Below are 11,489 nucleotides of genomic sequence, written 5' to 3' on the forward strand. Positions count from 1 at the left end.
CTATTTAAATGGATGTCAAAAGTACCTTTTCGAATGGTTATCTCCCTATTGTAGGGTCTACCAATGACACTTGTATAAATTCCAATCATTAATCGTAAGGACCAGATTCTAACTTTGTCCAGATCGTAGGGATTAAATTTTCAATTTAACCTAAAATTTTGATATATTTTTTCTTGTAAGGAAACTAAACCCAAAATCTAGAATCAAGCAAGGATTTTCACCATTTAATCTTATATTTAATAGATTAATTATTTATTAATTTAAAAAAAAAAACTCGAATACATCAAAGATCTATTACATATAAAATTGAAAATTACATTCTAAACATAAAATTAAATATTTAAAAACCAAATAATCAAATCCATAAAAATTAAAAGGACTAAATTTTTAATTAACTGTTTTTTAATTATTAATATTAAAATAAAGGATGAAAAAAAGCGAAAAAAGTCTCAGCATAGAGGGGTTTATATGATTTAACTATCTTGTTTCTTTCATTTTTCACGTTAAGGAAAAACTTGAAACGCAGTAGAGTGGCAGATTTTCATTTCTTGGGTTTTAGGAACACAGTTTATGCATCAAATTTCTTCATAGCATTCATTCGATTTGAATTTTGCTTCTTGAAATGGCTTCTCTCTCAACCTGGTTCCGCTACATAGCCCACAAGCTTGAATACTCCGTCTCTCTCAGTTGGAAGGTCTTTCACTTTCTCTCTTTAACCCTATTCTTCAATTTCCTACATGGGTTTTTGTTCAATCGCTCTGTTTTTGCCTCATTTGTTGTTCCTTGTTGTGATCATTCGAACATTATCGTAATATCTTTAGATTAATCACATAATTTCTTGCACTGTTTTTGTCATTGGACTTTGGGATTTTCGTTTTATGAAGTTTTAGATATGCGTTCTTGGAATTTCATTTCGTATTTCTCGACTTTGTTGGTTTTGGTTTTCGATCAGTAATGCGTTTTCTGGTTTTGTTCATCGTTTGTAAGTTCTTGGCAATTTATGTGTATCCTTACTGAATTTTTTGAAGGTTATTGGTACGTTATTGCAGTCCCATATTCTTTACTGAAGAATCAGTAGGATGGTGTTTGATTTGTTTTTTCTTGAATGGCTACTTCTTTAATGTTAATTCTTGCTTTGTTAGTTTGATTTATGAATAACTCATGTCGATTGTCATTTACCATTTGCCTGTCAAGGAAGGGTAAATTAGTAAGTGCATTGTACAAGAAAAGATTTCGCGTAGAGTTAAATTCTTTCATATGATATGCAGAGAACGTTTAATTTTGTTAGTTTCAACTTATTCATGTCTGCGTCTAGCCATGTTGGTTTTCATTCATAGGCTGAGTGGGGAAATTTGCAGTATATATATATAAATATATAAATTTACTGCCCTTTGATGAGGCAGGTTTGTGAGGAAATTTTAATTGTGTTTTGGGGTAGATTTTGAACTTTTCTCAAGGGACATCATCCCTACATTGCTGCTAGTTCTTTCTTTCAAAGAAAATATGATTTATTTCTTTCTTTCAAATAAAATTACTCCTTAAGAAATTATACGAGTCTTTCAAATTGAAAGAGTAATTCTTCCCAGTTTTCTGCACATACTTAGTTTCTTCACTTCTTGGCCTTCTGTTGTAGTACTCAGTTATTTATGTTTTTTCAATTACTCTCCATTTCTATTATTATTATTATTTTAATGTAAGTTGAAGACAGGGAGGTTTTTTGTTATCTTTTCTGGCTTTGAGTGTGCGAGAAAAAAAGTAGAGATGACAAAGTAGAGATGTCTTGACCATTTAAACCTTTCAACTATTTTATATAAACAATGACAAGAAGAATCTCTACTCTGATGCAGAACTATAAAGGAGGTCAAATTACTGACAAAGAAGTAGGTGATGCCGTTTGGAAGAATTTACTTCAGGGAAAGCTCACATACCTGCACTGGGTTAAGGGAGTGGAGATGGCCCCAACTGTAGGTGAGGCGGGGGGGACACTTCTCGTACGCAAATTACCTACTGCAGATCCAACGTAAACATCGTCTTACTCTTCCTCTTAGGATGAAAAATCTATTTGTTTTTTTGCAACACCAGTTTCCTATTTCTGTAACAGCTTTAAAATTCTTACTAGTTTGGTCCTTCTGATTTAGTTCTAATTTATCACCTCAACTAAATTTGATCATCTGAATAAAGTGAAGCCAGTCCTCTACTCTACTTTTTTGTACTTCAGTGATTATTGTTATTATTTGGCAAGAAACAAACTTCATTAAGAAACAAGAATATAATTCAAAGACAGATTGGGTCCAATTGTTCTACAAGATGGAAAGAGAAATTATTTAATTTCTATACATGCAGGGAAGAATAAAGTAAATCTATGTTCCATGTTTGATCGATGGTCTTCTCTTCTTGATAGAAATTATTCCATGTTTGATCGATGGTCCAGAAATAGTTTCTAATTTATTCTTTGTACATCTAATGGCATAAAAGTGGCAGTTCATATATTCAATATCTTCTTCCTCTTGAAAGATCACGTTTCTACAGTCTAACCAAATAGTTGAGAGCAAAACATATACGTATTTGACCATTTCACCTTACAACTTTTAAATCTCCAAGGAGTATAGCCTTTAACCATCAATTCTTGAGTGCACCTGAGGATGATGGTAGGAATACTTTTGTAGTTGTTAAAAATAGTTTTAGGGTATTAAGGGCATATTAGTCACTAGTAAGGAATTGGTTACATATTTGGGCTGGCTTTGTTAATCTCATCACCCAAATTATCCATTATATCTATATTCTATATGATCTAGAAGCTTTCTTATCACCAAAACTATCCACTGCTTATTTGATTTCCTCTTTAGCTAAAGGTCTCCCAAGGCAACCTCCATCCTTGGTGGAAATAGGATTCAAGACAAATTAGAAAGAACCACTCTGTAGCTTCTCCCATTTTCTCCATTAGAGACCATGGAATTCCCTCAAGTAGAGAGAAATTTAGAGTTCAAGTTCTCCATTTTCCTAGCCGACATTATTTGGTGGAAAAAGGAGATTCTTGTCACCATATTTAGATTTCATCTAAGCTTACCTTTTCTGAGTCCGCATCATATTTTCTTTGTGAAGTTCTTGTAGATTGATTTTAAATGAAGTTCAAAAGGTTCTCATCATAAGTGGACAAGTTTCTCAAAATCACAACTTCATTAAGGTTGCAAGCAGAATTTTTCAGTTTGGATGTGCCAAAATGCTACGGGCATAACAAGTTAGTTTTTAGCCAGATCCCATGTCTGGATCATCAATCTAACAATCGGTAGTGAAATGCCTCTTTTTTAGAGGACGAGGCATAAAACTCAAGAAAGAGGGAAGACAAAGGTGTTTCCCCTGCCCAAGCATCTTCCCCGAAGAGAACTGGCTGAACACTTTCCTCTTTAAACTTCACAAACCTCTTATAACCAAGAACTTTCCTATTGGTGTACATGTTATGAGGCGCTGTCAAACAGTAGAATAATGAATGAGAACTGTTTATGGTTTATAATGCATATGTTTCTTATAGCCTGTAATTTAGAGATATTTGTTTAATGCTAGATATTTTAGCTTATAATTGTTACCAACTCTCTTACTTTAACAGCTGATATATGTTTTTCTTTTCACAGGAGTGTTTTTGTTGGAGATGTCGTGGTAGTGAAGGAGCCAGAGAAACCAGAAAACTATCTCGTGAGAAGATTGGCTGCAGTTGAAGGGCATGAAATGCTGTCTACAGATGAAAATGATGAGCCTTTCGTACTTGAGAAGGAACAGTGCTGGTTGTTGGCAGATAATGAGAAATTGAAGCCGAAGGTATGACAATGACAATCACCATAATTCTGCTGTAGATAGTTGAAGTCATCATCTTATACTGTACATAGTTTTTTCCTCAGCAATTGGTATTGGTTTCTCTATGATGGTTGTACCTTTTTGCTCTAGATTATACCTTTTTGGTTTAGTTTTATTTTTTATTATCATTATTTTTAATTTATGGAATTTTAGGAGCAGCTAACGCCACAACATCATCCTATAAATACTTATAAACCTTTCCTCCTTTTGTTAATTTTCAATCACATTTTCGGTCTTTTGTGATTTTAGTCCCTTTTTGCCCTTTCACGCTATTTGCCAAAAAATATTTGAGCGCTCTTTTTTGTGTTCTTTGATATTTCTTAAACTGCCAGACATTCCATTTCAGTTTATGAACTTTATGCACTCTAGTCAGTGTTCTATGGAAAAAACTCTTCTTTCTTGAAAAAAGAAAAACGTACAAAAGATAGTTTGGAACTGCAGTTTCTAAGTAGGTAACTTTCTGGGGACAGTTTGTTTTTAGAAAATCTGAAGAGGTTTAGGAAGACAAATATATAGTATTGCTCGTCCTTTTGTTCGTTATTTTCCAAGCAAACGGCTTATTTGTTAAAGGAAAGTTCGTCAAAATTTGATTCAAATTGACAGGCATCTACGGTTTGCTTGTATTGTGTATGATCAAATTAAGTCTTGTAATCTTCATCACAAAACTAAACTTTGTTTTTTCCTCTTATTACCCTTGACAGGAAGCGTACGACAGTCGAACATTTGGTCCAGTTTCGATGTCAGACATTGTAGGCAGAGCCATATATTGCCTACGCACAGCAGTTGATCATGGCCCGGTGCAGAACAGGTTAGCCACTATTCACTGAGTAGTCTACTCTATATTACAAAAAAAAAAAGTTTTCTTGGGACTGACTGAGCCATGTTTGTTTTCACCAGTAATTTTAGCATGAAAAGGGATTCGCCAATACTGGAAATCGAACTGGATGTTGATGAGATGGCGAAAAATCACAAGGCCTGAAGGAGATCTGGTTTTGGACTGTGTATGTAGTCAATTTTTCCATTGCAGATGAACTCCAAATTTTTCAATGGATTTGGGGATATTGAGTTCCAATTTGTTTCTAATCAATAGTTGATAAAACATCCATAAGATTTTTACCTATATTCAGGTTTACTTGTGTCTTTCTGAAAAAAAGCAATAATATGATTACTGATCCACTTAACTTTTCATTAGCCTGCCTGGAGATTTAGTACTATAATAAGAAGGAAAAGCCGTAAAAATGCAATGTGATTAATGAAAATACCTATCTCATGCAATTGAAAATGAATAGGGAGTTCAAAAGAGTTCAGTTTTCAATTCCAATGACTACAATTAATTTTATCAGTCCAAAGCAATTTTCGAAGTATTAAACCATACAACCAAAATAATTCGAGTAAAATTGTATATGATTGAATCGGTTTTACTGGGTGCTTTAATTCAAAAGCACTCCCATAATACAATCAGCTAAGACAGTTGAGAAACAAAAAATTAACTCAGAGGCCAAACTAGCAAATGGAATTTCATCAACTTTTTTCAAAAAAGTTAAGCTAAGCTTATAGATACTATTTCAATCCATTAATTCTAACCTTGAAATTTGATGTTCACTTTCTAGTAATATTCTCAAAATCCAAATCAAAATTTAGAAACTAAAAAAACCTATTTCTTTATAGAATTGCAAACGAAATTAATTGTTAAACCAGACAGCATGTGTTGATAAATTCTCTCCCCGAGTACACAAGAATCGCTTAATTTTTTATGCATTTAAAAATGAAAAATTTATGCCCTATTCTGCACCTTCAATGTCGCCCCAACCGAAAATCATTGCCGTTCTACAATCTAGCTCAACTATCTACCGTGGAACATTGTCCTTTTTCATTCATTTAAAAACTAGAATCTGACCAGTCATTGTCGGATTCCAAGGAGCTTGAGACCGAGCTCTCAGGTAAAATTTCAGAAGACTCCAAATTGAGTGAAAAGATTAAATCATCTCCTCTTCCATTTAAAACTACTGCTTGGGTTGACGTACGCTCTTTTCCTTTGAGCTCATTCGAACACACTGGCTGTAGCTTCGATGCAGTTTTTTCTGCTGAAATTCTCGAATCCGTATTCGTAACAATACCATTGTCTTTAACTGCATCCACGGATTCTGTTACCCCTCCACTTCCTTTCATATTCTTCAAGGTTTTCGCTTGGAGAAGACGCGCCTTTATCTCTGCCTTAATTCTATTGATCGAGTTATTAACGGCATTCGAAGATCCTGCATCCTCAGATTGATGCCCTTCTGAAGATTGGGGTGTATCAGCAGGCTGAGATTGCAATGAACTATTCTTGTAAGAATGCACAGCCAGTCCAAGATTCTCTTTGGCCCATTTGTAGACTGCACTTAATTTTCCTTCCAAAGCCTCAAGAAGAAGATTTAAGTTGTCCATTTTGTACCGCACGACAAAGAATTTGTTGCTCCAAGCACAAGAACAGAGTTGCTTAGCGTGAATCAAACAAGAGTACCTATCAGCAGAACATGAACAACCAGCTGCAGACAAGTGTAAATCACATAGGCAAATGCTGCATTTGTACTTCCTGACGGCATCAGAACTTTCAGTTACTTCTCGCGTCTGTGAAGCGGTTGTCAGATACTCCCTCCTGAGACTTTCACTTCTGATGCGAGACTGTACAAAAGGAAGATCAGGGTTGAACAGTTTTTATAAGGAAAATTTCAGCCACTTATCTCTACCTTGGCCCCTAAGGCTGTTTTCTCTCTCTTTTCTTTAATCCAAGCTCGTTTGTTATAAAATAGAAATGCATACCCTAGAAGCATATTATATGTCTATCACCACAAAAGAACTACAAGAAAGCTTTCCAGTAGTTAAGAATCGTGGAAAAGTTGTAGTTATAAAAGAATTTCCTGCGAGTATAATTCCACCAAGAGGAAGTTCCAGAGAGCCTTCGGATACGAGTCTTTAGATTTTTTTTTGAAAGGTATGTATGACTTGAAAAGGAAACTTTTCCAAACAAATTGATACCCACGAAGAACTTTAAGCAAGTAAAATTTGGTGAGGTGGAGATAGCGAGCATACCTTGATTGTCTGGGCTAATATCCCATGCTTTCCACAGGCATTTTTCCATCGTAAATTATCTTTAGTTTCCTCCTTCCTACATAATGAGAGTTCCCATTGTGCCTTCACAGCTTCAATGGCTGCTCCAAGCAACAGCCTATCGAAGGATATCAACGTCTTCCTTCTCTCTACAGAGTACCGCTCCGTAGAAATATAACCGTGAGGCAACCAGTCAAGAGGAGCAAAATTTGCTTCCTCGGTAACACTAAACCCACAGTTAAACCCCGAATGACATGCTCCTGGAAAGACGAGAACAAACTCTCCTGGATTTTGAATGCAACGGTAAATTGGTATGCCTTCTCTCTTCAATGTGGCAATTGATGGTTGACTGACCTGTGTTATCAAGAAATTGAAACGTGAATCTTCGAGTAGGTGCATGCTCTACCCATTTTATCAAGTACTGGTATGAATAAATCATACTTTAAATTACACCGTCTTGTTATCTGGAATAGTAAATTAAAAAGGTTTGAAAATGAACTTGTATAATAATACTGTAGCACGAAATACCATGAAATATGCCAAATTATGAGAAAAAGTATTCACGAATGCGGTCTTATATAACAAAATGGTATAAATAGATAGAACTTAACAAAAATCCAATACAAAGTCTTCTTGAATGATGGACATGAAAATGGCATACCATTCCTCTATGAGACCTTTTCTGTTCCACAAAAAATTCTGGAAGGCTCTTCATGGCTACGTCAAATTTATCAATGTATCTTCCTGGAATGCCATACCATATTTTAGGAGCTCCCAAGTGCAAGTAACATAACAAAGGTAAGTGGTGTTCTTCAACTCGCTGTTTTTAAAATAGGGGAAAAAAGTGCAACAACATACATTATTCCTCGAGATGTACAACTATATCAATAAGTACAGACATTAATAAAAAAGTACTTCCAGTTGGCATGATTGCTCAATATGTCCCATAAGAAGTCATTTCTATTTTTCTTCACCCAACAGCAAACAAAACCAAGTACTAATTGAATAAAAGAGTATGAGCAACAATTAAAGGACTAGGAACTCTCTTCAAGGAAAAAAAAGGGTATGAAATCCCTGCTCTTCGAATAAAACTAAAACATCAAGAGTTATGTTAGTCCAACAAATAATTAAAGAAGGTAACCTTTACTTAAACAGAAATTTTGGTAATCTTACCCAACAAGCTGTAGAAAAACACATTCCCACGCACACTTGGGGCAACAAAATAGAACATGTCCTGAAGCTATCCAAAGAAAGAAGTGAACCAGGTAGTCTAGGTAAATTATTTAAGTTCCATCCAGAGTCCATATGATCAACATGACCAGTTTCAGTCCAAAGACTGGATGAAGATGGAAATCCGCTGCCCAGTGAAAGGGTACCCAAACTATCACCGCATAGCACCTAAAAACAATCATACAGAAGGATCAGCAAAAGCTTATCTGACTGAAGAAATTCGGAATCAAAATCTGTAATCTCTATTACCTCAATTTGTTCGGTTGGATTCTCAAGAATGCGTCTATATTCACCCTCTACTTGATCCACCAAAGGTTCCCACTGCTCTTGAAGCATGGATGACTTTGTTTCTGTATTTGTGACCTTATTTCCACTGCTGAAATACTGGGATTTAAAGTCATCTGCATAACTTTTAAAAGCTTTTAGAGTAAACTCTCGACCAAGTTCTGAGTTTGGGCCTTTCTTATCACTACCACAACTTTCATCGGGATCCATCAAACATCTATTACCATACTCATACTCTAACCTTCTCCTCTTATTCTTCACGTCTCCACTATGGTTAGAAAATTGATCACGTGCACAAGTCTTTTGAAACCCATCAATCCGCTGATAGTGGGCTAAGAAAGGAGAATTTTCCCAAATTTCCTTTTCCTTCAAAAGACATGGAGGCAACCATGATGGAGGAGGAACTATGCGGCAGATTCCACATGACTCTGCTCTTGAACGTATTCTTTCTATATAATGAAGTGTATCTGCAAATTCCTGCAGGAACAACTTTCAGTATGTAAAGACTCCTTTTGGCACATAGTAAGCACATGAACTAAGAATAAACAGTGAAATAGGTAAATTTCATTCATTACAGCTCAACACCTCCTCTGTTGGATAAAAAACAGCAGCCTCTTCAAGAATATCTGATCTTGCATCATCTGGACGCCACCTTGCAGTGACCTATTCCAGAATGTTAACACGGACTTTAGCATATAGTGGTTTGGTGCTGTAAAGTTCATAAAAATTTTCAAAACAGATTTCATTCAAGTTTCAACCAGTGGATTGAGGTCAACCTTCTGACAGTTACTGCATTCTGGACATCCATGAGCTACCCCTTTTGGAAGGTCAGATTGTGGAGGGATGTTCTGGATCAATTACACAAAATGGAAGAGTCTATACTGAGTTATTGATATATAGCAGCTACTTTTCATTATAATGTTCAAAATTAGTAATCACTGGTAGGTTTAAAATAATTACTATCCTACATGTTTTTTAAGATCATTGAAACGTTATATTTTTTAAAATTTTGGAGAAAAGGTACCAAACATCTAATATTAAGTGAAACGTTTTACTCTAAAAGGAGAATACAATGAAAAGAACAAAATAATTGAAAGCAAAGCAAACATATTCACCACATCATGCTCCATAGGTTCAAACTCCAAAGAATCCTCCTTGTTTTGGTCAAATAGTATCCATGGTCTCTGTCTACAAGCTGCCGCCATCATTTCACCATCACTTGTCCCGGACAAAGTCCCTTTTCCAGTTTTCTTTGTTTTAATTGAATCATCATTTGCATTTTGCTCCACCCTCCTCAGCCTGAAGGATCGTCGAGAAATAAAACCTGGGGAAGCCAATAAATTTTCAACTCCTTGGTTCAATGAATTTGTTGTACAATCTTCGTCCATAATTCCTGATTAAGGAGAGGGTGACTGAGGTGAGATTAGGACAACAGGAAAATTAACATGAAATCATGGTTAAAGTCCCTACCCGCTACAGTTTGTTTAATAGTGCAGATCTGTACCATTTTCACTTTTCTAAAAGCGTCATCTGCAATAGCCCAAAAGATAATAAATAAGTGGAGTGAGTTTTCTTTTCTTCCTCCAAATGAGAAACAATACTTTGCTAACTATACAAAAAAGAAAGGCTCCAATCTAAAAGGATGCGAAAACTTTTTGGTAATTGAAATCCAGAGATAAAAGTTAAAAGCAAGGTTCAGGGTACACCAACTAGACGTCATCCATTCAAATTAGTTCCACCGACACGATAATATTAATTACCTACGTTCCTTTTAGAACCTGAGCACATGAATGATGGCCTTGATGGAAAAAAAAAGACCCATTGGATGATTTGGAATTACAAGGCACTAATTTATATCTAATGACTATGCTAGTAAAAATTAGATTTCACTCCCTACCTTCCTTCTAGTAGCAGACTCCGTTAAAAACACTAACCGACTTAAAAGAGACACTTAAAACAAACAACAGATCGGAGAAAACCAAGACCTAACCAGATAAACTCGTAAAGTAAACCTCAGAGGGCCTTATGAGTTCAAAGCTTGAGGACCTACCCAAATAAATTCGACTCGTTATATGGGTATCCAACAGAGATTTGTGGTTTGCTGGTTTTCATAGTTGATGTGAAGTTTTCATTCTTTTGTAACCCCATTACGATAATGAATTAAAAAAACTGTTGATTTAAACCTGTTTAACAAAATCACACAGAAACAAGATGCAAGGAGAAGAAAGCATGCACAGTGAACACAATTACACAGAATTCAGGGAATCAAAAGGAAATGCACCCAAAACAGAACATAATACAAGAAAATCAGATAACGAAACAAAATGTAGGGATTTAAAACTAGAACAGTTTTAACATTGTCATCAATAGAAACAGATAGAAGAGAACTATAAATCACGCGCGAACTTCTTGCGGTTTTACCTGTGAAACTTCAAATGGATAGAGATTTTGGATGGAGATGAGGTGGTTTGCAGATGACGTAGAGCTTGAAAACGCTGAAGAACTCAAAGCCGGAGCTAGGGTTTCTGGGGATCTGTCAGAGGAACTGAGAAAGCAAACAGTGGAACAAAACAGTCGATTGTTCCAGAAATGTTGTCGTCGATTAACGAGAACGTAATTAAAAGTTTCTCTTTTTTTCTTTTTTAAGAACGATAGATTGAAGAAGATTTCAGATGGTTAACCCCAAATATTGTCAACAAAAATAAATTATTAATGCGCAACACTTTTTTTTTAAGGAAAAATCCGAAACAAAATAATAATAATAATAACTAAATTATAGAAAATACAATTTGACGTTTTGATATAGAATCTCAATAAAATCTTAATTTAGAGCTTAACCATAATTATTAATTTAAAAATTTGTTGATATTTTGATATAGAATTCTCAATAAAATCTTAATTTAGAGCTTAACTGTAATTATTAATTTAAAAATTTNAAATCTTAATTTAGAGCTTAACTGTAATTATTAATTTAAAAATTTGTTGATATTTTGATATAGAATTCTCAATAAAATCTTAATTTAGAGCTTAAGCAT

The 11,489-nt window shown here is 34.9% G+C and overlaps 2 protein-coding genes across 5 annotated transcripts; one reads left to right on the forward strand and one right to left on the reverse strand.

Moving 5' to 3' along the window:
- The first annotated feature begins 489 nt into the window (after positions 1-489).
- On the forward strand, positions 490-5,030 carry LOC120085420 (mitochondrial inner membrane protease subunit 2-like). Its single transcript, XM_039041381.1, has 5 exons — positions 490-694; positions 1,848-2,020; positions 3,630-3,813; positions 4,551-4,657; positions 4,747-5,030. The coding sequence occupies exons 1-5, from the start codon at positions 623-625 to the stop codon at positions 4,826-4,828; spliced, it is 618 nt and encodes a 205-aa protein (XP_038897309.1). The 5' UTR covers positions 490-622; the 3' UTR covers positions 4,829-5,030.
- Positions 5,031-5,485: 455 nt separating this feature from the next.
- LOC120085977 (putative lysine-specific demethylase JMJ16) lies at positions 5,486-11,135 on the reverse strand. Of its 4 annotated transcripts, none has more exons than XM_039042341.1 (10): positions 10,876-11,135; positions 9,925-9,984; positions 9,570-9,778; positions 9,231-9,302; positions 9,040-9,117; positions 8,419-8,931; positions 8,113-8,337; positions 7,601-7,759; positions 6,922-7,293; positions 5,486-6,513 (listed from the first exon to the last, which is right to left on the reverse strand). In XM_039042341.1, the coding sequence occupies exons 2-10, from the start codon at positions 9,959-9,961 to the stop codon at positions 5,728-5,730; spliced, it is 2,451 nt and encodes an 816-aa protein (XP_038898269.1). In that variant the 5' UTR covers positions 9,962-9,984; positions 10,876-11,135; the 3' UTR covers positions 5,486-5,727. The 4 variants fall into 4 exon arrangements, with proteins under 4 accessions (XP_038898269.1, XP_038898267.1, XP_038898268.1 ...); XM_039042339.1 differs by having other exon boundaries at positions 9,570-9,847; positions 10,876-11,134; XM_039042340.1 differs by lacking the exon at positions 9,925-9,984 and having other exon boundaries at positions 9,570-9,847.
- Between the last annotated feature and the right edge of the window lie 354 nt (positions 11,136-11,489).

This window comes from Benincasa hispida, chromosome 9 (genome assembly GCF_009727055.1).
Source record: "Benincasa hispida cultivar B227 chromosome 9, ASM972705v1, whole genome shotgun sequence".
Taxonomy (NCBI): domain Eukaryota; kingdom Viridiplantae; phylum Streptophyta; class Magnoliopsida; order Cucurbitales; family Cucurbitaceae; genus Benincasa; species Benincasa hispida.